At 42.9% G+C, this 26374-nt stretch overlaps 1 protein-coding gene across 1 annotated transcript in view; it reads left to right on the top strand.

Annotated features, from left to right (window-relative positions):
* LOC311223903 (calcium/calmodulin-dependent protein kinase type II subunit beta) overlaps window positions 1-26374 on the top strand; it is a gene marked incomplete at its 5' end in the record, with an annotated part of 319894 nt that overhangs the window by 76276 nt on the left and 217244 nt on the right. Inside the window, 3 exons of the mRNA XM_084308666.1 lie at window positions 9379-9438; window positions 10075-10129; window positions 11555-11620. Of these exons, the coding sequence (XP_084164792.1) occupies window positions 9379-9438; window positions 10075-10129; window positions 11555-11620 (181 nt within the window). The remainder of the gene's footprint in view (window positions 1-9378; window positions 9439-10074; window positions 10130-11554; window positions 11621-26374) is intronic.

The following is a 26374-nucleotide window of genomic DNA, read 5'->3' as shown; positions in this document are numbered from 1 at the left end:
TAGCCGTTAGCTTAGCGTTAGCCCTGGGAAATGCTCAAAAGCGAACTCTACAACACCATCCATTCATGAGAAAAGGGGGTGGGTTATATTGACAAGGCTTGACAACAGAGGTTCAAATATAACTTCATATTTATTGGTTATTTGTTTATTTTTATATCAGCATCCAGTCTCCACCGTGTGTTAAACTCTTCCTGTTTACATTTTCGAGCGTGACATCATCGCCTACGGCAAGCTTACAAGCTCAAAACGCAAACCGTAAACAAAACCCAGAGCACACCAAGACTGAGTGTGTACACAAACTAGAGGGGGGAGAGGGGGGGGGGAGTTCGCATCAGATCTCGGAACTGACCAAAATGGAACGGTACGGAACCGAATGGGTGAGTGAGAAAGCCCCCTAACAAGCAGCCCAATGCCTCTAGGCCACATCTCACAGAGGCCATGTGGACAGTAGTCTTTAGAAGAAGGCAGTCCCTAGGCAGCCGTTTCAACCATGTAGACCTCCTACCGGTCATGGACCACGTCTGTGTTGTCGTAATTTTCTTCACAAACGCATACAGGCCAAACAGGTTTGATTTTATTTGATTTTATTAGACATTTTAAAAAAAATACAAGATTCCAGAAAAACGTCAAGGATGCTACACAAAAAAGTCAAGACTTATTTCCATTGTGGTCCTTGGTCTCAGACAGACAAGCAATACAAAACATGACCATAAATAACTATTTGACAAACTACATAGACAATGAACATTTTAAATGCAGTACAAACGTAGCCACAGGCAACAATGTATCAGACAACATTTTCATGCATTTTAAAATCTAGTTTTTGACATTGTCGAGGAGCCATGATTTTACTTTTTTCTTAAAATTGTGTCGGCTACTGATGCATTTTAGCTGTGAAGGTAGCAAATTCCAATTTGTGGCTCCCCAGAATTTAAAAGAACATTTGCCCATATTCGTTTTGAACCTTGGAATACGCAGGTCAGCAATGCTGGCTCTGGTGTTATGGGTATGCATGTCCCTGTTCCACTGAAAATAATTTGTAAGATAAGAGGGGGCCCTATTAATATAAATGTTGTGAACTATGTTGAGCTGAAGTTGAACGGACCTGGCTTCCAGAGCAGGCACGCGGGAACTATAAAATGGCAAGGGGTGCTGGGGGGTCACCAGATGGAATTTTTATTTTATTTTTTGCGGTCAGGCCACTGAACTTAGAAGCAGGCCAGGCCAGTGTTTCTATTTGCACCAGCGCAATAGTTAGATAACCTAGGTGGGGAACAACCAGGAGATCACTGCAACTCACACAAGTTGGAGAACTATCTCTCTCTCTCTCTCTCTTGCTCTCACACACACACAAAGGGAGCCGCATGTGATTGGTGGAGGCGGGATCCTTACGAAAAACTGCTAATCATTGACACATGTTAGCCTGTAATAATCCCGCCCAGAAAAATGTACTTTGCATTTGATATATTGCAAATATATGCCATCACACACACTGGCATTTAAAGGGTTAGAATTATAAAATGAATATGTGGTGTTATGATCAGGGCTGAAGTTGAATAAAATATTGTATTTATCAATTACAAAAAACTGAAAATCCATAAAAATCTGTGTTGTTGCTAATCATACATATGCTAGCCTGTTTTTTAACTAAGTTGTGATGCCATCACAAACACTGGCATTTAAAGGGTACAAATAAAAAAAATGCCTGCACCAGAATGCAGGAAATTAAGTCTTTGTAACAAAGAAAATCCTGGTGGGGGACCCCCAGACCCCCTGCTTAAAAAGTGGCCTGACTGGGGCTATATTTCCTGGCCTGAATGATTTCCCTAGTCCGGCCCTGGTTAAAAGCCTCCAATGCTTATTAGTGTGTGTGCGTTTGAACGTTTGCATGTTTCAACCATACATTTCCATTTAAAATAATATTTTTTTACCTCCTATAATAGTGGGGGTCGCGGCTCTCTGACACCGTTTTTTTTTTGGGTCGCGGCCTGAAAAGTTTGGGAACCCCTGGTCTAGCCTGTACCCCCCAGACATGTTGCTGGCCCCGTCAAAACAGTATCCTATCAGCCTCTCCATGGGCAGGTCGAGGCGTAAAAGTATTTTATACACAAAAACAGCGTCTCGGCTGTTGTGTCTGGGCCGGGCATTATAAAAACCCCAAAAGAAGTTCTGAGCTTCCAAGTTGTCATCGGCGAACTGTATATTACACGAGAATTGTTCTTTTCCAGTGAGTGACATCAGTGGTTCCCTCAGCGCTCAAGCCAAAGATTGGGCTTTTGGATGCTTTGCCTCTAATTTGTCGCTGACTATCATGGGCAAGCAGCTGTAAGATTTCGTTTTGGATGTTGTTGGACATCCAGTTGTCTCTCTTTTGGAGCCAATTCTTCAACTCGGGATCAGACTCGGTGCGCACTCTTTCCATCATGAGCTGCCATAACACCCCATCCCTATTTGCATCACCCCTCAGTGGAAGCCCCTGGCGCCCGAGGGGGGGTATAGGGGAACAGACTCAGTTAACTCTTCAATACCTGATGCTGAGGCTGAACCTGTCGTCTCTGTCTCTCTCTGACGTTTATCAGATTTAGTGGGACTGTCACTGGGACCGGCGGGACGTTTCGAAAATAAATCTGATATTTTTCTTTTCTGCAAGTGAGACATTCTGTGCTAGCAAAGTCTGACTACTAGCTCAAATCGACTGACTGCGCAAGCACTGTATCACAGTAGCTCAGTGGTTCGTGGCGTGTGGGAAGGGCGGGAGACGGGAGGTGAATACAATTAGTTGTCATTCAATCAGTCTGTGACAGTCTGTCATCACTCGAAAATCTACTCGGTTTTACACGTATGATTGTGTACATACAGTAGTGTAATGAATTAATGAAAACTTTATTTAACAGATTGGAGAATGGCTACAATACAGTACGGCTCAATACACACAATATTAAAATGGTGACGTGCTTTGAGGAGGATAAACTTATAATATACAGTGTTACAGTTATACAGTTACAGTATATACAAATATATAAATACTGTCGAAAAAAAAAAAAAAATATATATATATATATATATATATTTTTTTTTTTTTTTTGCAATAATTGAGAGGGGGTGCTGCCGCCCCCCCGCACCCCCCCTTCCTGCGTCCCTGTTCCAGAGGTGTAATCAGCCCAGCAACTGGAAGTGTTGTTTGCCCACATGTGCTCTGGAGGCTAGTCCTAGAGTTAATCGGATGAGTTTGTTCTGGGAAACCTGTAACTTATCTTTTAAAACTTTGGTCAGACCTCCGTACCAAGAACAGATAGCATAGTCGAAGCAACATGAAACAAGAGAATTTGCCAGAATGAGAAGACTTTCAGGGTCTAATAAATGTGCTTTCCTGGTCAGAAATGTAGTTCTGCCATTCACCTTGCTCATTGTTCTGAGAGCCATGGATTCCCCGCTCAGGCTGCTGTCTAGGTGGCAACCTAGATAGCTTATACACTTTTTTGCTGCAAAAATCTGTCCCTCGAGATTTATGCTGGGCGAGACCAGCTTCCGCAGCCTGGGTTGGGAACCAAAGATGATGTATTCTGTTTTGGCCATATGCAGAGATAATTTATTGTCAATGAGCCAATGTTTTATGGTAGAGAATTCCTTACTGAGAGTGGCCTGTAGCTTGTCCACATCCTTATCGGAGGAAAGGATAGCAGAGTCATCCGCGTAGAGAAACAGGTTCACATTACAGGCAGCTTGCATATCGTTAATATACATTTAAAACAATAACGGGCCCAGGACACTCCCTTGAGGGACTCCGCAAGTCACTGGTAGGGCAGATGAGTGATGGCCATGGATGTCTGTCAATTGGTCTCTATCGGAGAGATAAGAGGAGAACCATTTTAGGCTAATGGGGCTCATACCAAGGGCTGACAGTTTGTTAAAAAGAAGGCTGTGGTTGACAGTGTCAAAAGCCTTTTGAAGGTCAATTAAAATCATACCACAGAGTTTGCCAGCATCCATTTCAGCTCTGATCAAATCAGTTAAAAAAAGTAAACAAGAATTGGTGGAATGTGATTTCCTAAAACCTGATTGAAATTTATATAATAATTTTGAGTCTGTAATATGTTCATAGAGCTGCTTGTGAATTACCTTTTCTAAAACTTTGGAGGCGACACTGAGAATCGAGATGGGCCTATAATTACTGGGGTCAGACCTATTTCCTTTTTTAAAAAGGGGGATGACTTTGGCATGTTTCATGTCGCTTGGGACAATGCCCTGCGCCAAGGACAGGTTGATCACATGTGTAATAGGTGGCGCTATCAACTCAGCTACGTCTTTTAAAAACCTGGCTGGGATATTGTCTAAACCAGTTGCCTTGGAGCACTTGAGACCATTTAAAAGAGTGATCATGTAAACTACAGAGACTGGCTTAAAAGAGAAGCTGTTAGGGATAACACCCAAGTGGGCATAAAACTCATGAAGGTGGGCCACTGACGATGCAGTCTCTCAAGTACTACACAACACCCTGTGGTAGAAATATGCATAATTAACACTATTATTAATATTAATTGATTGTAATACCATATCCCTCCACTAGGACACGATCAGGTCATATTGAAGGTCACTTGAGGCCATGCCTGTCAATAACAAGTGTCAATAACAAAGTATCATGTAATTTGTGAATAATGTGTCATCATGTGTTGACAACATGTTGAATTCTGTGTCAAACTGATACGAGATTTGCTTTTGGGATAAGGGGAAGAGCATCAAAGCTGTTTGGATTAACACTTTGATTGCCTAAGGTTAAATTCATGATATACCATCCCTTGCCAGCTCTATTTGTCTATGGAGAAGTTCCCCTTCTTTGCAGGGCTATAACTTTTTTAATTCTATTGCTAGATTGCCATTATTAGGGCCCATTCAAGGTCCTATATGTATTGTTCATGGTGTAGCAACGTTAAACTTTTTCATTCACATATTCATACTAAAATATGGTCTAAAGTATAAGTATGTTTTCATCTCTTTCTGCAGCTTTCTCCAGAACGTGATTTATAGCTCCAAATGCATTATATTGATGATGAAATACAGTTTGATAGCAATCAGCGCGATATAAAAAATTCCAACTGGAAGTACTTCTGGAAGTTACTACACGTCATCTGATGTTGACCGGATGGGCGAGGGGGCGTTTATAATTCCGTGGGCAGCGTTATACCATTCATCTAATGTGGGTCATATGTTCATCAGATCAGTTAGTATCGAACACGGAAATATTACACGCTAAAACTCACCCCAGTCTCCGCGGGCCGTTGGGCGATCAGCGTGGGGTAGACAGTTTTCCATTATGGGATGTAAAAATACCCGGTCCATTTCCAGATTGTGTAATGGTATATACGTCCAAATCATGTTGTTTATCGAGTTATTGGCAACGGATCGCTATGTATTGTGTCAAGATGGAGTCGCGGGAGCTATAGAGAGTGGCCGGAAGTAATATGGGTGATCAGCACTTCATCCACATCACTTCCTGTTTGGCGCTTCTGCCGATCGGCCACCAGATGGCGCTCTTGAGATGAGCTCAGAACTGTGTGTGAAGGCTGCGGATGGAAAATATGATTCCGATCACAGATTTTTGAAATATTGATATCAAAGACGAGTTACGGCGTCTTCGGCAACTTGAGCATGGCGGGGAAGGATGCCTAAACTCGTCCTTTGGCAACTAAATGGGTCATTTACATCATGAATTAGATGTCCAATAACCCACAGGAGAAATTACACAAGGGTCATTGATTGGTTAAAATCAGATTTGTATGATGAGAATAACCCTCCTCTTTTATTTATTATATAAGCTGATGTTACCGTGTGCTTTTTAGTCTCTCCTCCAGAAGTTGATGGAACGCTGGGGGTAGTAAGCTAGTAACAGATAAACTCAGCTTAGAGCCGAGTTATACTTTAATAAACTTCTTCCATATTATACTTTAATAAACTTCTTCAAATTCATCTTAAGGTAAGACTCTGTTTTTATATTATTGCTGTGTAATTATTCTCACCGTATGGGTTTAACTGTGATTTACATAATTGTGTAAAATGGATTTGCATAATTGTCACGACAACCCTCTCTCACCTTGACCACCAGAAGGGGGGCTATGTGAGACTGTTGTTCATTGACTATAGCTCAGCGTTCAACACCATAGTCCCCACCAGACTGGTGGACAAGCTGATTGAGCTGGGTCTGAGCTCCGCTCTGAGCGCCTGGATACTGGACTTTCTGAGTGAAAGGCCTCAGGCGGTCAGGGTGGGGGGTCAGACCTCCAACACCATCACCCTGAGTATCGGGTCCCCCCAGGGCTGTGTTCTGAGCCCCCTGCTGTATTCACTCTACACACATGACTGTGTGGCCAAGTTCAGCTCCAACTCCAAAGTGAAGTTTGCGGACGACACAGTGGTGGTGGGCCTGATCTCTAACAATGACGAGAAGGCCTACCGGGAGGAGGTTGATGCACTGGCACGCTGGTGTCAGGACAACAGCCTGCTCCTGAACATTGGTAAAACCAAGGAGCTGATCGTGGATTTTAGGAGAATACACATGTATATTTATTACACCTGTATACTTATACACCTGTATACTTATGTGAGTGGGGGGAGAGAGGGAGGGAGAAGTTCACAGAGAAAGAGAAACAAGGGAAACAGAAAAGTTCAAGAGAGGAGATGGAGGAGAAGGAGCGAGAGGGGTGGTAGAATGTGTGAGAGAGAGAGAGAGGGAGAGGGGGTGGTGTATGGTAGAATGTGTGAGAGAGAGAGAGAGAGAGGAACACAGGAGAGGTTTGGAGGCAGAGGAGAGGACAATAGCAATCAGACAGTCTTTGTCTTTATAATTGTCGGTCCCCCCCTCCCTCCACCTCTCTCTCTCTCTATCGCTCTCCTCCTCTCTCCTCTGTTCTTTTTTCCGCCTCGCCCCTCTCATCTTCTGAGGCCATAATCACTAGGTGCTCACCTCACTGTCACTCCTCCATGGGTGTGTGTGTGTGTGTGTATGTGAGAGAGAGGGAGATAACACAGAATAGATAATAATAATAATAATAATGGATTGGATTTATATAGCGCTCTTCTCTGACTCAGAGCGCTTCACAGAGTCCATTATTCGTTCATACGCAGTCATACCGGTGGTGGTAAGCTACAATTGCAGCCAGAGCTGCCCTGAGGCAGACTCACGGAAGCGTGGCGAATAATCAACGCCTACGGCCCCTCCGACCACCACCAACATTCATTCACATGCATACACATTCATACGAGGCAAAAATGATCTAAGACAGAAATGTGTAATATGTGTGTTTCTATGTTCAAACCGTATGTGTGTGTTTGGATGTTGTGTTCATACCAGTACGTTTTTTTTTTCTTTTTTTTTAGTTTTGTTTTTGGTAGATTTTTTTTTTTTCTTTTTTTTTTTTTTACTACCGGGCAGTCCGGTAGAGAGAGAGAGAGGAGGAATGGGAGACAGAGCGGGGGGAAGACATTCTGCAAATGACGCCGGGTCCGGCAATCGAACCCGGGTCGGCCGCTTCGCTACGCAAAACGTTATACTTACGGGAATATTTTTATATATAAATGGAGTAGGTAAAACCAAATGACAGGTATTCTGAGTAATACTATGGAAGCAGACATTACACAGACTACCCAACAGCAGAAGGGACAAGGTATTATTATTATATTACTATATTATTATAATACAGTATCCTGGCTAATATGGGCATATCCAATCTGTCCTATTTTCCTTTTCTCCAAATCTCCGGATGTGGGTTTATTCCAATGAATGTAAATATGAATGTTGTTGTGAACGCCAACGTGAAGAGTTTCTACGCTTTTTCTTCTCCCCCGGTCAAATCAAATCACAGTGGAACCTTGTTCATCAGAACATCGGAAATCTACTGTGTTGTGCAATTATTTCCGTTTTGACTTGTGTTTCAAATTGTGTTTGATGTTCTGAATTTGAATAGGTTTTGGTACTTAATACTTTGGATTTAAATGGGATTTCACCACATCTGGTTGCTCACATACCAAGTATACTGCATGTAAGGAAGATGACGCATATCAATTAGGGTCAATCAGCCTAGCCTAGCCACTAGCCTAGCCACTAGCCTAGCTTAAAACTCCGGGTTTTTGGTCAATAGCTAGGCTAGTGGTCCGCTTCCATTAATTTGTGCTAAACTAGGCTAGCTTGCAGCTGGAACTTCCTCCACTTTGGATCAGTGGACTTTCACCACATCTGCTTCCGTCTCGTCCAAAGATACTGAATGTCAGAAAGACCACACAATTCAAGCAGTGCCAATGGGATGACAGTTCTTGTCTCATAAATGGGTGGGGATGTTACACAGGCACGATCGTTATGCGGTGCCTCATACACCCAAACATTCTAATTCCGGTTCAGCCTTTGTTCTAGCAACGCTAGAAAAACCTCATTTAGATGCAAGAGCTCACGCAAGCATCGTATGGCCTCATAGAGTAGGGGCCCCGTTCATTGTCTATGGAGCAGCCCCAGATTTTACATCCCAGTTGCATCACTGATTGGAGGGTTCTCTCTCTGATTTCTAGCTTCTTCAGGAGGGAGTGGTAGGTGTTCACAAAATACTGACTCCACTGTACCGTGGCACAGAAAGAATGATGTGAATTCTTATGGGTGGCATTACCCTTTTAAAGATTGGAGGGTGAGTTAACCCTTTCACTACCACACTACCAAAGGGTTAACCCTTTCACTGCGTCAATACAGAAGGTGAACCCTTTCACTACCACACTACAGACGGTTAACCTGCAGTATGGTAGTGAAAGGATAACCGACTGTACTGTGGTAGTGAAAGGGTTAACATGTAGCATGTCTCTTGGTAAAGAGATACAAAGAAAAGGTGTCAAAGGGAGCCTTGGCAGGCCAAATACATAACAATAGGGAAAAACTGATGCTTTCCCCCCCCTGGGTGCTATACAAATAACGTTTCTTATTTTGAAAAAAATAATGTACACGGGTAACTTGAAAGTTTAACAAACAATGTACATCTTCACACAATATACTGGGGCAAACAAAACACGACACGCTTCAACCTCAACCGGTCTTCCTCAGGCTATAGGTCCGGATGTGGATACATACTGTATATACTGATATATACTGTACAGCCTACCTGGGCCAAGGTAAAGGGGAGTGGCTAAGACACAAGCTAGAGGTACATGTCAACTATAAGCATCTATACATCGCAAGCTGGGAGTGGGAACAACTGTATAATTATGACAAGACAGGTGGAGTTCCTCATCATCGAGTATCTCTCAGAGTACCATTCTAGATAACAATGTATTTAATCTAACATAATGAAATACCCTTCTCTCTCTCTCTCTCTCTCTCTCTCTCTCTCTCTCTCTCTCTCTCTCTAGACCATCAGAAGTTGGACAGAGAGGCCCGTATATGTCGCCTGCTCAAGCACTCTAATATCGGTGAGAGTCACCTACTTCTTCTTCTTTTTCTTTTTCTTCTTCTTTTTCTTCTTCTTCTTCTTCTTCTTCTTCTTCTTCTTCTTCTTCTTCTTCTTCTTCTTCTTCTTCTTCTTCTTCTTCTTCTTCTTCTTCTTCTTCTTCTTCTTCTTCTTCTTCTTCTTCTTCTTCTTCTTCTTCTTCTTCTTCTTCTTCTTCTTCTTCTTCTTCTTCTTCTTCTTCTTCTTCTTCTTCTTCTTCTTCTTCTTCTTCTTCTTCTTCTTCTTCTTCTTCTTCTTCTTCTTCTTCTTCTTCTTCTTCTTAGTCCTCTTCCTCCTCTTCATCTTCACTCTTCATTGTCAGTGGAGAGAATGTTTACAGTACAAAGAGTAGGAAGCCTCTGTTCCATTGACATCGAGGGGTTAAGTATCCACTGTGTTTGTAGTTTAAGGTTAAATTAATATGGCACCCTGTGGTTTCTGACTCATCTCTGTCTTTCTCTCTCTTCCCCCCTCTTGCTGTCCTTGTCTCTCCCTTTCTGTCTCTCTCCCTCTTCCTCCTTTCTCACTCTCTCTACTCTCCTCTGTCACATCCCTCTCTCTCTCTCTCTCTCTGCCCTCAATCTCTTTGTGCCCCCCCCCCCTTTTCTCTTTCTGACAGTGCGTCTACATGACAGTATATCAGAGGAGGGCTTCCACTACCTCCTGTTTGACTTGTAAGTCTTTCAACTCTCCCTCCTTTTTCTCCTCATCCCCCTCTCCTCCCATAATTTCCCCTCACCCCATCTCCACTCCTCCTTTCCCCCCATCCCCTCTCCACTCCTCCTTTCTCCACACCCCCCTCTCCTCTCCTCTCCTCACCCTCCTCTCCTCTCCTCTCCTCTCCTCTCCTCTCCTCTCCTCTCCTCTCCTCTCCTCTCCTCTCCTCTCCTCTCCTCTCACCATCCTCCTATCCTCTTCTCTCCTCTCCTCTCCTCTTCTCTCCTCTCCTCTCCTCTCCTTCTCCTCTCCTCTCCTCTCCTCTCCTCTCCTCTCCTCTCCTCTCCTCTCCTCTCCTCTCCTCTCCTCTCCTCTCCTCTCCTCTCCTCTCCTCTCCTCTCCCCTCCCCTCTCCTCTGCTCTCCTCTCCTCTCCCCTCCCCTCCCCTCCCCTCTCCTCTGCTCTCCTCTCCTCTCCTCTCCTCTCCTCTCCTCTCCTCTCTGCTCTCCTCTCCTTCTCCTTCTCCTTCTCCTCTCCTCTCCTCTCTGCTTTCCTCTCCTTCTCCTCTCCTCTCCTCTCCTCTCCTCTCTGCTCTCCTCTCCTTCTCATCTCTGCTCTCCTCTCCTCCTCTCCTCTCCTCTCATCTGCTCTCTGCTCTCCTCTGTTCTCCTCTCCTCCAGCCATTGCCTTGAACTTGAAGACGGGGTATTGTATTACTTCTATCTGTTCTATAAGTTCAGAAATCTCAGAATACCAGAGCTTTGAGAGTATTGAAAAAGTATTGGTTAGTGTTGATATCTGATAGATCTGCTACTGAAATGTCCAATTACCAATACCAAGTCCATCCATTCAGATAAACACACACACACACACACACACACACACACACACACACACACACACACACACACACACACACACACACACACACACACACACACACACACACACACACACACACACAAGACACACACACACGTGCGCGCGCTATGCATTTCTATCCATATTTGCATCCCCCATATTTCTGTTTCCATGGTAACAATGTGGGAAAGGGAGGGGTGGAGGAAGGGTTGCCGTGGGAAATGAGGGAGGTGTGTGTGTGGGGGGGGTCTGCTGTATAACTAAAGCAGGGGTTTCCCCCCTATGACATGTCTGAGCTGCATACTGATGAAGTGTGCGTTTGTGTTTGTATATATCTGTGTGTATATGTTTGTCTTTTATATGTGTACGATGCTGATTGTTGTTTGCTTGTGTGTGTGTGTGTGTGTGTGTGTGTGTGTGTGTGTGTGTGTGTGTGTGTGTGTGTGTGTGTGTGTGTGTGTGTGTGTGTGTGTGTGTGTGTGTGTGTGTGTGTGTGTGTGTGTGTGTGTGTGTGTGTGTGTGTGTGTGTGTGTGTGTGTGTGTGTGTGTGTGTGTGTGTGTGTGTGTGTGTGTTTTTTGCAGGGTGACCGGAGGTGAGCTGTTTGAGGACATCGTAGCCAGAGAGTACTACAGCGAAGCGGACGCCAGGTAGGAGCAGAACCTCTCACCTCTGTCTGGTCCTCTCTTCTATTCCCTCTCTTCTCTTCCCTCTCATCTCTTCCCCTCTCTTCTCTTCCCTCTCTTCTCTTCTCATCTATTCTCTTCTCTTCCCTCTCTTCTCTTCTCTTCCCTCTCATCTCTTCTCTTCTAGTCTCTTCTCTTCCCTTCTTTTCTCTCTCATCTCTTCTCTCCTCTTCTCTTCTCTTATCTTCTATCCTCTCCTCTTCTCTCCTCTCTTCTCCTCTTCTCATCTCTTCTCTTCTCTTCTCTTTTCCCCTCTTCTCTTTTCTTATCTTCTCTTCTCGTCTATTCTCTCCGCTCCTCTCCTCTGTTTCCTCTCCTCTCCTCTCCTCTGTTTTCCTACACCCCCACTCTCTCCGTTTGCTTCATCCTCTTGTCACTCTCCTTTCTCTCTCTATTTCTCTCTTTCTTAATTGTTCTATTCCATGTCCTCTCTCCCTCTTTTGCCTTTTGTTGTTTCTTGTTCCCCTTCCTCTCTCCGTCTCTCCTTTGCCTCCTCCTCCCCTCCCTGTCAGTGGTATAGCGGTTCATCACTCGACATACAGCAGTAGAGACCTCAATGAGCCTAGTTTAAATGGAGCTGCGTCCTGATCAAAGAGGTTCTGGGGGAAATCATATCAATAGGGAATGCATTCAGATACATATTTTGGAGGGATTTGGGCAGGGTTTGGGGTGGGGAGACAGTCCCGTAACTAGAAGGATCAGTCACAGTGCTCAGGTATTCTGCCACTGTGTACTCTCTGTTTAGGGCCAAATAGCATTTCAATTTGCTCTGGTTTTGGGTTGATTCTTTCCAATGTGTCAGATAGTTTTCTTTTTGTTTTCTTATAATTTGGTTTAGTCCAGTGTGGTTTCTGTCTGGTGGCTCTGTTTGTGTTTGTGAGCAGAGTCCCAGAACCATCTGGCTGAGCGGGCATCTCTCAAGGGTCACTGTAGGTATGGGCTTTGTTGTGGAGTGTGTCTGGGTCACTTTCTTTTAGGTGATTGTGGAATTTAAATGCTCTTTTTTGGATTTTGATAATTAGTGGGTATCTTCCTAGTTCTGCTCTGCATGCATTATTTGGTGTTTTCCGTTGGGTGCGGAGAATGGATTTGCAAAATTCTGCATGCAGAGTCTCAATTTGGTGTTTATCTCATTTTGTGAAGTCATGGTTTGCAAGTGGGACCCAGACTTCGCAACCATACAGGGAAATGAGTTCTATGCCGGAGTCTAATATTTTGAGCCAGATTTTGATTGGAATGTCTAACTTGATGTTCCTTTTGATGGCATAAAAAGCCCTTCTTGCTTTGTCTCTCAGGTCGTTCACAGCTTGGTTGAAGTTCCCTGTTTAGGCCGAGATATGTGTAGTTTTTTGTGTGTTCTAGGGCAATTGTGTCCAGGAGGAATTTGTGTTTGTGTTGTTGTAGGCTGGGCCTTTTTTGGAATATCATGACTTTAGTTTTGGTTAGATTTACTGTCAGCGCCCATGTCTGGGAGAATTTGTGCAGAATATCAAGGTGCTGCTGTAGCCCTTTGGTTGGAGACAGCAGCACCAGGTCATCTGCACACAGCAGGCATTTGACTTCTGTGTTTGCTAGTTCATCTCTCTCTCTCTCTCTCTCTCTCTCTCTCTCTCTCTCTCTCTCTCTCTCTCTCTCTCTCTCTCTCTCTCTCTCTCTCTGTCTCTCTCTGTCTCTTTCTCTCTCTTATCTCTCTCTCTCTTATATCTCTTTCTCTCAGCTCTTATCTCTCACTCGCAGTGTCTTCTGTCTGCCTCTCTCTCCCACTGCTCTGGCTGAGTCATACAGTACAGAACACAATTCCATTGTGAGTACAGTGAGTCCATTGTGGTGTAAGAAAGACAGAGTCCATTGTGGTGTAAGAAAGATAGAGCCTACATTGTGGTGTAAGAAAGACAGGACCTACATTGTGGTGTAAGAAAGACAGAGCCTACATTGTGGTGTAAGAAAGACAGAGCCTACATTGTGGTGTAATAAAGACCGAGCCTACATTGTGGTGTAATAAAGACAGAGCCTACATTATGGTGTAATAAAGACAGAGCCTACATTGTGGTGTAAGAAAGACAGAGCCTACATTGTGGTGTAATAAAGACAGAGCCTACATTGTGGTGTAAGAAAGACAGAGCCTACATTGTGGTGTAAGAAAGACGGCCTACTTTGTGGTGTAAGAAAGACAGAGCCTACATTGTGGTGTAATAAAGACAGAGCCTACATTGTGGTGTAATAAACACAGAGCCTACATTGTGGTGTAATAAAGACAGAGCCTACATTGTGGTGTAATAAAGACAGAGCCTACATTGTGGTGTAATAAAGACAGAGCCTACATTGTGGTGTAAGGAAGACAGAGCCTACATTGTGGTGTAAGAAAGACAGAGCCTATGTTGTGGTGTAATAAAGGCAGAGCCTACATTGTGGTGTAATAAAGACAGAGCCTACATTGTGGTGTAAGAAAGACAGAGTACATTGTGGTGTAAGAAAGACAGAGCCTACATTGTGGTGTAAGAAAGACAGAGTACATTGTGGTGTAAGAAAGACAGAGCCTACATTGTGGTGTAAGAAAGACAGAGTACATTGTGGTGTAAGAAAGACAGAGTACATTGTGGTGTAAGAAAGACAGAGTACATTGTGGTGTAAGAAAGACAGAGTACATTGTGGTGTAAGAAAGACAGAGCCTACATTGTGGTGTAAGAAAGACAGAGTACATTGTGGTGTAAGAAAGACAGAGCCTACATTGTGGTGTAAGAAAGACAGAGCCTACATTGTGGTGTAAGAAAGACAGAGCCTACGTTGTGGTGTAATAAAGGCAGAGCCTACATTGTGGTGTAATAAAGACAGAGCCTACATTGTGGTGTAAGAAAGACAGAGTACATTGTGGTGTAAGAAAGACAGAGCCTACATTGTGGTGTAAGAAAGACGGCCTACATTGTGGTGTAAGAAAGACGGAGCCTACATTGTGGTGTAAGAAAGACAGAGCCTACATTTTGGTGTAAGAAAGACAGAGCCTACATTGTGGTGTAATAAAGACAGAGCCTACATTGTGGTGTAATAAAGACAGAGCCTACATTGTGGTGTAATAAAGACAGAGCCTACATTGTGGTGTAAGAGACACAGAGCCTACGTTGTGGTGTAATAAAGGCAGAGCCTACATTGTGGTGTAATAAAGACAGAGCCTACATTGTGGTGTAATAAAGGCAGAGCCTACATTGTGGTGTAAGAAAGACAGAGTACATTGTGGTGTAAGAAAGACAGAGTACATTGTGGTGTAAGAAAGACAGAGTACATTGTGGTGTAAGAAAGACAGAGTACATTGTGGTGTAAGAAAGACAGAGCCTACATTGTGGTGTAAGAAAGACAGAGTACATTGTGGTGTAAGAAAGACAGAGTACATTGTGGTGTAAGAAAGACAGAGTACATTGTGGTGTAAGAAAGACAGAGCCTACATTGTGGTGTAAGAAAGACAGAGTACATTGTGGTGTAAGAAAGACAGAGTACATTGTGGTGTAAGAAAGACAGAGTACATTGTGGTGTAAGAAAGACAGAGCCTACATTGTGGTGTAAGAAAGACAGAGTACATTGTGGTGTAAGAAAGACAGAGTACATTGTGGTGTAAGAAAGACAGAGTACATTGTGGTGTAAGAAAGACAGAGTACATTGTGGTGTAAGAAAGACAGAGCCTACATTGTGGTGTAAGAAAGACGGCCTACATTGTGGTGTAAGAAAGACAGAGCCTACATTGTGGTGTAATAAAGACAGAGCCTACATTGTGGTGTAAGAAAGACAGAGCCTACATTGTGGTGTAAGAAAGACAGAGTACATTGTGGTGTAAGAAAGACATAGCCTACATTGTGGTGTAAGAAAGACAGGGCCTACATTGTGGTGTAAGAAAGACAGAGTACATTGTGGTGTAAGAAAGACATAGCCTACATTGTGGTGTAAGAAAGACATAGCCTACATTGTGGTGTAAGAAAGGCAGGGCCTACATTGTGGTGTAAGAAAGACAGAGCCTACATTGTGGTGTAAGAGACACAGAGCCTACATTGTGGTGTAAGAAAGACGGCCTACATTGTGGTGTAAGAAAGACAGAGCCTACATTGTGGTGTAAGGAAGACAGAGCCTACATTGTGGTGTAAGAAAGACGGCCTACATTGTGGTGTAAGAAAGACAGAGCCTACATTGTGGTGTAATAAAGACGGAGCCTACATTGTGGTGTAATAAAGACAGAGCCTACATTGTGGTGTAATGAAGACAGAGCCTACATTGTGGTGTAAGAAAGACAGAGTCTACATTGTGGTGTAAGAAAGACAGAGCCTACATTGTGGTGTAAGAAAGACAGAGCCTACATTGTGGTGTAAGAAAGGCAGGGCCTACATTGTGGTGTAAGAAAGGCAGGGCCTACATTGTGGTGTAAGAAAGACAGAGCCTACATTGTGGTGTAAGAGACACAGAGCCTACATTGTGGTGTAAGAAAGATGGCCTACATTGTGGTGTAAGAAAGACAGAGCCTACATTGTGGTGTAAGAAAGACAGAGCCTACATTGTGGTGTAAGAAAGACGGCCTACATTGTGGTGTAAGAAAGACAGCCTACATTGTGGTGTAATAAAGACAGAGCCTACATTGTGGTGTAATAAAGACAGAGCCTACATTGTGGTGTAAGAAAGACGGAGCCTACATTGTGGTGTAAGAAAGACAGAGCCTACATTGTGGTGTAAGAAAGACAGAGCCTACATTGTGGTGTAAGAAAGACAGAGCCTACATTGTGGTGTAAGAAAGACAGAGCCTACATTGTGGTGTAAGAAAGACAGAGCCTACATTGTGGTGTAAGAAAGACAGAGCCTACATTGTGGTGTAAGAAAGACAGAGTACGTTGTGGTGTAAAAGAAAGACGGAGCCTACATTGTGGTGTAAGAAAGACGGAGCCTACATTGTGGTGTAAGAAAGACAGAGCCTACATTGTGGTGTAATAAAGACAGAGCCTACATTGTGGTGTAAGAGATACAGAGCCTACATTGTGGTGTAAGAAAGATGGCCTACATTGTGGTGTAAGAAAGACAGAGTACATTGTGGTGTAAGAAAGACGGAGCCTACATTGTGGTGTAAGAAAGGAAGAGCCTACATTGTGGTGTAAGAAAGACAGAGCCTACATTGTGGTGTAAGAAAGACAGAGCCTACATTGTGGTGTAAGAAAGACAGAGCCTACATTGTGGTGTAAGAAAGACAGAGCCTACATTGTGGTGTAAGAAAGACGGAGCCTACATTGTGGTGTAATAAAGACAGAGCCTACATTGTGGTGTAAGAAAGACAGAGCCTACATTGTGGTGTAAGAAAGACAGAGTACATTGTGGTGTAAGAAAGACATAGCCTACATTGTGGTGTAAGAAAGACATGGCCTACATTGTGGTGTAAGAAAGACAGAGTACATTGTGGTGTAAGAAAGGCATAGCCTACATTGTGGTGTAAGAAAGGCAGGGCCTACATTGTGGTGTAAGAAAGGCAGGGCCTACATTGTGGTGTAAGAGACACAGAGCCTACATTGTGGTGTAAGAAAGACGGCCTACATTGTGGTGTAAGAAAGACAGAGCCTACATTGTGGTGTAAGAAAGACAGAGCCTACATTGTGGTGTAAGAAAGACGGCCTACATTGTGGTGTAAGAAAGACAGAGCCTACATTGTGGTGTAATAAAGACAGAGCCTACATTGTGGTGTAATAAAGACATAGCCTACATTGTGGTGTAAGAAAGACAGATCCTACATTGTGGTGTAAGAAAGACAGAGCCTACATTGTGGTGTAATAAAGACAGAGCCTACATTGTGGTGTAAGAAAGACAGAGCCTACATTGTGGTGTAAGAAAGACAGAGCCTACGTTGTGGTGTAATAAAGACAGAGCCTACATTGTGGTGTAAGAAAGACATAGCCTACATTGTGGTGTAAGAAAGACAGAGCCTATGTTGTGGTGTAATAAAGGTAGAGCCTACATTGTGGTGTAATAAAGACAGAGTACATTGTGGTGTAAGAAAGACAGAGCCTACATTGTGGTGTAAGAAAGACAGAGCCTACATTGTGGTGTAAGAAAGACAGAGTACATTGTGGTGTAAGAAAGACAGAGCCTACATTGTGGTGTAAGAAAGACAGAGCCTACATTGTGGTGTAAGAAAGACAGAGTACATTGTGGTGTTAAGAAAGACAGAGTACATTGTGGTGTAAGAAAGACAGAGTACATTGTGGTGTAAGAAAGACAGAGTACATTGTGGTGTAAGAAAGACATAGTACATTGTGGTGTAAGAAAGACAGAGCCTACATTGTGGTGTAAGAAAGACAGAGCCTACATTGTGGTGTAAGAAAGACAGACCCTACATTGTGGTGTAAGAAAGGAAGAGCCTACATTGTGGTGTAAGAAAGACAGAGCCTACATTGTGGTGTAATAAAGACAGAGCCTACATTGTGGTGTAATAAAGACATAGCCTACATTGTGGTGTAAGAAAGACAGATCCTACATTGTGGTGTAAGAAAGACAGAGCCTACATTGTGGTGTAATAAAGACAGAGCCTACATTGTGGTGTAAGAAAGACAGAGCCTACATTGTGGTGTAAGAAAGACAGAGCCTACGTTGTGGTGTAATAAAGACAGAGCCTACATTGTGGTGTAAGAAAGACATAGCCTACATTGTGGTGTAAGAAAGACAGAGCCTATGTTGTGGTGTAATAAAGGCAGAGCCTACATTGTGGTGTAAGAAAGACAGAGTACATTGTGGTGTAAGAAAGACAGAGCCTACATTGTGGTGTAAGAAAGACAGAGCCTACATTGTGGTGTAAGAAAGACAGAGCCTACGTTGTGGTGTAATAAAGACAGAGCCTACATTGTGGTGTAAGAAAGACATAGCCTACATTGTGGTGTAAGAAAGACAGAGCCTATGTTGTGGTGTAATAAAGGCAGAGCCTACATTGTGGTGTAATAAAGACAGAGTACATTGTGGTGTAAGAAAGACAGAGCCTACATTGTGGTGTAAGAAAGACAGAGCCTACATTGTGGTGTAAGAAAGACAGAGTACATTGTGGTGTAAGAAAGACAGAGCCTACATTGTGGTGTAAGAAAGACAGAGCCTACATTGTGGTGTAAGAAAGACAGAGTACATTGTGGTGTTAAGAAAGACAGAGTACATTGTGGTGTAAGAAAGACAGAGTACATTGTGGTGTAAGAAAGACAGAGTACATTGTGGTGTAAGAAAGACATAGTACATTGTGGTGTAAGAAAGACAGAGCCTACATTGTGGTGTAAGAAAGACAGAGCCTACATTGTGGTGTAAGAAAGACAGACCCTACATTGTGGTGTAAGAAAGGAAGAGCCTACATTGTGGTGTAAGAAAGACAGAGCCTACATTGTGGTGTAATAAAGACAGAGCCTACATTGTGGTGTAATAAAGACATAGCCTACATTGTGGTGTAAGAAAGACAGATCCTACATTGTGGTGTAAGAAAGACAGAGCCTACATTGTGGTGTAATAAAGACAGAGCCTACATTGTGGTGTAAGAAAGACAGAGCCTACATTGTGGTGTAAGAAAGACAGAGCCTACGTTGTGGTGTAATAAAGACAGAGCCTACATTGTGGTGTAAGAAAGACATAGCCTACATTGTGGTGTAAGAAAGACAGAGCCTATGTTGTGGTGTAATAAAGGCAGAGCCTACATTGTGGTGTAAGAAAGACAGAGTACATTGTGGTGTAAGAAAGACAGAGCCTACATTGTGGTGTAAGAAAGACAGAGCCTACATTGTGGTGTAAGAAAGACAGAGTACATTGTGGTGTAAGAAAGACAGAGCCTACATTGTGGTGTAAGAAAGACAGAGCCTACATTGTGGTGTAAGAAAGACAGAGTACATTGTGGTGTTAAGAAAGACAGAGTACATTGTGGTGTAAGAAAGACAGAGTACATTGTGGTGTAAGAAAGACAGAGTACATTGTGGTGTAAGAAAGACATAGTACATTGTGGTGTAAGAAAGACAGAGCCTACATTGTGGTGTAAGAAAGACAGAGCCTACATTGTGGTGTAAGAAAGACAGACCCTACATTGTGGTGTAAGAAAGGAAGAGCCTACATTGTGGTGTAAGAAAGACAGAGCCTACATTGTGGTGTAAGAAAGACGGAGCCTACATTGTGGTGTAAGAAAGACAGAGCCTACATTGTGGTGTAAGAAAGACAGAGCCTACATTGTGGTGTAAGAAAGACAGAGTACATTGTGGTGTAAGAAAGACATAGCCTACATTGTGGTGTAAGAAAGACATAGCCTACATTGTGGTGTAAGAAAGGCAGGGCCTACATTGTGGTGTAAGAAAGGCAGGGCCTACATTGTGGTGTAAGAAAGACAGAGCCTACATTGTGGTGTAAGAGACACAGAGCCTACATTGTGGTGTAAGAAAGACGGCCTACATTGTGGTGTAAGAAAGACAGAGCCTACATTGTGGTGTAATAAAGACAGAGCCTACATTGTGGTGTAATAAAGACAGAGCCTACATTGTGGTGTAATAAAGACAGAGCCTACATTGTGGTGTAAGAAAGACAGATCCTACATTGTGGTGTAAGAAAGACAGAGCCTACATTGTGGTGTAATAAAGACAGAGCCTACATTGTGGTGTAATAAAGACAGAGCCTACATTGTGGTGTAAGAAAGACAGAGCCTACGTTGTGGTGTAATAAAGACAGAGCCTACATTGTGGTGTAAGAAAGACGGAGCCTACATTGTGGTGTAAGAAAGACAGAGCCTACGTTGTGGTGTAATAAAGGCAGAGCCTACATTGTGGTGTAATAAAGACAGAGCCTACATTGTGGTGTAAGAAAGACAGAGTACATTGTGGTGTAAGAAAGACAGAGCCTACATTGTGGTGTAAGAAAGACAGAGCCTACATTGTGGTGTAAGAAAGACAGAGTACATTGTGGTGTAAGAAAGACAGAGCCTACATTGTGGTGTAAGAAAGACAGAGCCTACATTGTGGTGTAATGAAGACAGAGCCTACATTGTGGTGTAAGAAAGACAGAGTCTACATTGTGGTGTAAGAAAGACAGAGCCTACATTGTGGTGTAAGAAAGACAGAGCCTACATTGTGGTGTAAGAAAGGCAGGGCCTACATTGTGGTGTAAGAAAGGCAGGGCCTACATTGTGGTGTAAGAAAGACAGAGCCTACATTGTGGTGTAAGAGACACAGAGCCTACATTGTGGTGTAAGAAAGACGGCCTACATTGTGGTGTAAGAAAGACAGAGCCTACATTGTGGTGTAAGAAAGACAGAGCCTACATTGTGGTGTAAGAAAGACGGCCTACATTGTGGTGTAAGAAAGACAGCCTACATTGTGGTGTAATAAAGACAGAGCCTACATTGTGGTGTAATAAAGACAGAGCCTACATTGTGGTGTAAGAAAGACGGAGCCTACATTGTGGTGTAAGAAAGACAGAGCCTACATTGTGGTGTAAGAAAGACAGAGCCTACATTGTGGTGTAAGAAAGACAGAGCCTACATTGTGGTGTAAGAAAGACAGAGCCTACATTGTGGTGTAAGAAAGACAGAGCCTACATTGTGGTGTAAGAAAGACAGAGCCTACATTGTGGTGTAAGAAAGACAGAGTACGTTGTGGTGTAAAAGAAAGACGGAGCCTACATTGTGGTGTAAGAAAGACGGAGCCTACATTGTGGTGTAAGAAAGACAGAGCCTACATTGTGGTGTAATAAAGACAGAGCCTACATTGTGGTGTAAGAGATACAGAGCCTACATTGTGGTGTAAGAAAGATGGCCTACATTGTGGTGTAAGAAAGACAGAGTACATTGTGGTGTAAGAAAGACGGAGCCTACATTGTGGTGTAAGAAAGGAAGAGCCTACATTGTGGTGTAAGAAAGACAGAGCCTACATTGTGGTGTAAGAAATAGGGGTGGGACGATACATCGATCCAGATCGATACATCGATGTAATTATCAACGATCGAATCGGATCGATGCGATGTAATGAGATCGATTCATATCGATACTCTTATTTTGAAAATCCTGTGGCGAGTCTCATAACTGATTGTTAAATGGGCATATGATATCATCTCATATCGATCGCAGGCACCTGAATCTAATCGTATCGTATTGTATCGTGAGAGACTTTGTGATATCGGCAAATATCGTATCGTTGTCCAAAGAATCGATATCGTATCGTATCATGATGCAACTGGTGATTCCCACCCCTAGTAAGAAAGACAGAGCCTACATTGTGGTGTAAGAAAGACAGAGCCTACATTGTGGTGTAAGAAAGACAGAGCCTACATTGTGGTGTAAGAAAGACGGAGCCTACATTGTGGTGTAATAAAGACAGAGCCTACATTGTGGTGTAAGAAAGACAGAGCCTACATTGTGGTGTAAGAAAGACAGAGTACATTGTGGTGTAAGAAAGACATAGCCTACATTGTGGTGTAAGAAAGACATGGCCTACATTGTGGTGTAAGAAAGACAGAGTACATTGTGGTGTAAGAAAGGCATAGCCTACATTGTGGTGTAAGAAAGGCAGGGCCTACATTGTGGTGTAAGAAAGGCAGGGCCTACATTGTGGTGTAAGAGACACAGAGCCTACATTGTGGTGTAAGAAAGACGGCCTACATTGTGGTGTAAGAAAGACAGAGCCTACATTGTGGTGTAAGAAAGACAGAGCCTACATTGTGGTGTAAGAAAGACGGCCTACATTGTGGTGTAAGAAAGACAGAGCCTACATTGTGGTGTAATAAAGACAGAGCCTACATTGTGGTGTAATAAAGACATAGCCTACATTGTGGTGTAAGAAAGACAGATCCTACATTGTGGTGTAAGAAAGACAGAGCCTACATTGTGGTGTAATAAAGACAGAGCCTACATTGTGGTGTAAGAAAGACAGAGCCTACATTGTGGTGTAAGAAAGACAGAGCCTACGTTGTGGTGTAATAAAGACAGAGCCTACATTGTGGTGTAAGAAAGACATAGCCTACATTGTGGTGTAAGAAAGACAGAGCCTATGTTGTGGTGTAATAAAGGCAGAGCCTACATTGTGGTGTAATAAAGACAGAGTACATTGTGGTGTAAGAAAGACAGAGCCTACATTGTGGTGTAAGAAAGACAGAGCCTACATTGTGGTGTAAGAAAGACAGAGTACATTGTGGTGTAAGAAAGACAGAGCCTACATTGTGGTGTAAGAAAGACAGAGCCTACATTGTGGTGTAAGAAAGACAGAGTACATTGTGGTGTTAAGAAAGACAGAGTACATTGTGGTGTAAGAAAGACAGAGTACATTGTGGTGTAAGAAAGACAGAGTACATTGTGGTGTAAGAAAGACATAGTACATTGTGGTGTAAGAAAGACAGAGCCTACATTGTGGTGTAAGAAAGACAGACCCTACATTGTGGTGTAAGAAAGGAAGAGCCTACATTGTGGTGTAAGAAAGACAGAGCCTACATTGTGGTGTAATAAAGACAGAGCCTACATTGTGGTGTAATAAAGACATAGCCTACATTGTGGTGTAAGAAAGACAGATCCTACATTGTGGTGTAAGAAAGACAGAGCCTACATTGTGGTGTAATAAAGACAGAGCCTACATTGTGGTGTAAGAAAGACAGAGCCTACATTGTGGTGTAAGAAAGACAGAGCCTACGTTGTGGTGTAATAAAGACAGAGCCTACATTGTGGTGTAAGAAAGACATAGCCTACATTGTGGTGTAAGAAAGACAGAGCCTATGTTGTGGTGTAATAAAGGCAGAGCCTACATTGTGGTGTAAGAAAGACAGAGTACATTGTGGTGTAAGAAAGACAGAGCCTACATTGTGGTGTAAGAAAGACAGAGCCTACATTGTGGTGTAAGAAAGACAGAGCCTACGTTGTGGTGTAATAAAGACAGAGCCTACATTGTGGTGTAAGAAAGACATAGCCTACATTGTGGTGTAAGAAAGACAGAGCCTATGTTGTGGTGTAATAAAGGCAGAGCCTACATTGTGGTGTAATAAAGACAGAGTACATTGTGGTGTAAGAAAGACAGAGCCTACATTGTGGTGTAAGAAAGACAGAGCCTACATTGTGGTGTAAGAAAGACAGAGTACATTGTGGTGTAAGAAAGACAGAGCCTACATTGTGGTGTAAGAAAGACAGAGCCTACATTGTGGTGTAAGAAAGACAGAGTACATTGTGGTGTTAAGAAAGACAGAGTACATTGTGGTGTAAGAAAGACAGAGTACATTGTGGTGTAAGAAAGACAGAGTACATTGTGGTGTAAGAAAGACATAGTACATTGTGGTGTAAGAAAGACAGAGCCTACATTGTGGTGTAAGAAAGACAGAGCCTACATTGTGGTGTAAGAAAGACAGACCCTACATTGTGGTGTAAGAAAGGAAGAGCCTACATTGTGGTGTAAGAAAGACAGAGCCTACATTGTGGTGTAATAAAGACAGAGCCTACATTGTGGTGTAATAAAGACATAGCCTACATTGTGGTGTAAGAAAGACAGATCCTACATTGTGGTGTAAGAAAGACAGAGCCTACATTGTGGTGTAATAAAGACAGAGCCTACATTGTGGTGTAAGAAATACAGAGCCTACATTGTGGTGTAAGAAAGACAGAGCCTACGTTGTGGTGTAATAAAGACAGAGCCTACATTGTGGTGTAAGAAAGACATAGCCTACATTGTGGTGTAAGAAAGACAGAGCCTATGTTGTGGTGTAATAAAGGCAGAGCCTACATTGTGGTGTAAGAAAGACAGAGTACATTGTGGTGTAAGAAAGACAGAGCCTACATTGTGGTGTAAGAAAGACAGAGCCTACATTGTGGTGTAAGAAAGACAGAGTACATTGTGGTGTAAGAAAGACAGAGCCTACATTGTGGTGTAAGAAAGACAGAGCCTACATTGTGGTGTAAGAAAGACAGAGTACATTGTGGTGTTAAGAAAGACAGAGTACATTGTGGTGTAAGAAAGACAGAGTACATTGTGGTGTAAGAAAGATAGAGTACATTGTGGTGTAAGAAAGACATAGTACATTGTGGTGTAAGAAAGACAGAGCCTACATTGTGGTGTAAGAAAGACAGAGCCTACATTGTGGTGTAAGAAAGACAGACCCTACATTGTGGTGTAAGAAAGGAAGAGCCTACATTGTGGTGTAAGAAAGACAGAGCCTACATTGTGGTGTAAGAAAGACAGAGCCTACATTGTGGTGTAAGAAAGACAGAGCCTACATTGTGGTGTAAGAAAGACAGAGCCTACATTGTGGTGTAAGAAAGACAGAGTACATTGTGGTGTAAGAAAGACATAGCCTACATTGTGGTGTAAGAAAGACATAGCCTACATTGTGGTGTAAGAAAGGCAGGGCCTACATTGTGGTGTAAGAAAGGCAGGGCCTACATTGTGGTGTAAGAAAGACAGAGCCTACATTGTGGTGTAAGAGACACAGAGCCTACATTGTGGTGTAAGAAAGACGGCCTACATTGTGGTGTAAGAAAGACAGAGCCTACATTGTGGTGTAATAAAGACAGAGCCTACATTGTGGTGTAATAAAGACAGAGCCTACATTGTGGTGTAATAAAGACAGAGCCTACATTGTGGTGTAAGAAAGACAGATCCTACATTGTGGTGTAAGAAAGACAGAGCCTACATTGTGGTGTAATAAAGACAGAGCCTACATTGTGGTGTAATAAAGACAGAGCCTACATTGTGGTGTAAGAAAGACAGAGCCTACGTTGTGGTGTAATAAAGACAGAGCCTACATTGTGGTGTAAGAAAGACGGAGCCTACATTGTGGTGTAAGAAAGACAGAGCCTACGTTGTGGTGTAATAAAGGCAGAGCCTACATTGTGGTGTAATAAAGACAGAGCCTACATTGTGGTGTAAGAAAGACAGAGTACATTGTGGTGTAAGAAAGACAGAGCCTACATTGTGGTGTAAGAAAGACAGAGCCTACATTGTGGTGTAAGAAAGACAGAGTACATTGTGGTGTAAGAAAGACAGAGCCTACATTGTGGTGTAAGAAAGACAGAGCCTACATTGTGGTGTAATGAAGACAGAGCCTACATTGTGGTGTAAGAAAGACAGAGTCTACATTGTGGTGTAAGAAAGACAGAGCCTACATTGTGGTGTAAGAAAGACAGAGCCTACATTGTGGTGTAAGAAAGGCAGGGCCTACATTGTGGTGTAAGAAAGGCAGGGCCTACATTGTGGTGTAAGAAAGACAGAGCCTACATTGTGGTGTAAGAGACACAGAGCCTACATTGTGGTGTAAGAAAGACGGCCTACATTGTGGTGTAAGAAAGACAGAGCCTACATTGTGGTGTAAGAAAGACAGAGCCTACATTGTGGTGTAAGAAAGACGGCCTACATTGTGGTGTAAGAAAGACAGCCTACATTGTGGTGTAATAAAGACAGAGCCTACATTGTGGTGTAATAAAGACAGAGCCTACATTGTGGTGTAAGAAAGACGGAGCCTACATTGTGGTGTAAGAAAGACAGAGCCTACATTGTGGTGTAAGAAAGACAGAGCCTACATTGTGGTGTAAGAAAGACAGAGCCTACATTGTGGTGTAAGAAAGACAGAGCCTACATTGTGGTGTAAGAAAGACAGAGCCTACATTGTGGTGTAAGAAAGACAGAGCCTACATTGTGGTGTAAGAAAGACAGAGTACGTTGTGGTGTAAAAGAAAGACGGAGCCTACATTGTGGTGTAAGAAAGACAGAGTACGTTGTGGTGTAAAAGAAA

This window comes from Notolepis coatsorum (genome assembly GCF_963971535.1).
Source record: "Notolepis coatsorum genome assembly, chromosome: 2".
Classification (NCBI taxonomy): domain Eukaryota; kingdom Metazoa; phylum Chordata; class Actinopteri; order Aulopiformes; family Paralepididae; genus Notolepis; species Notolepis coatsorum.
The sequence above is the reverse complement of the archived record's forward strand: the minus strand, read 5'-3'. Positions and strand labels throughout refer to the sequence as shown.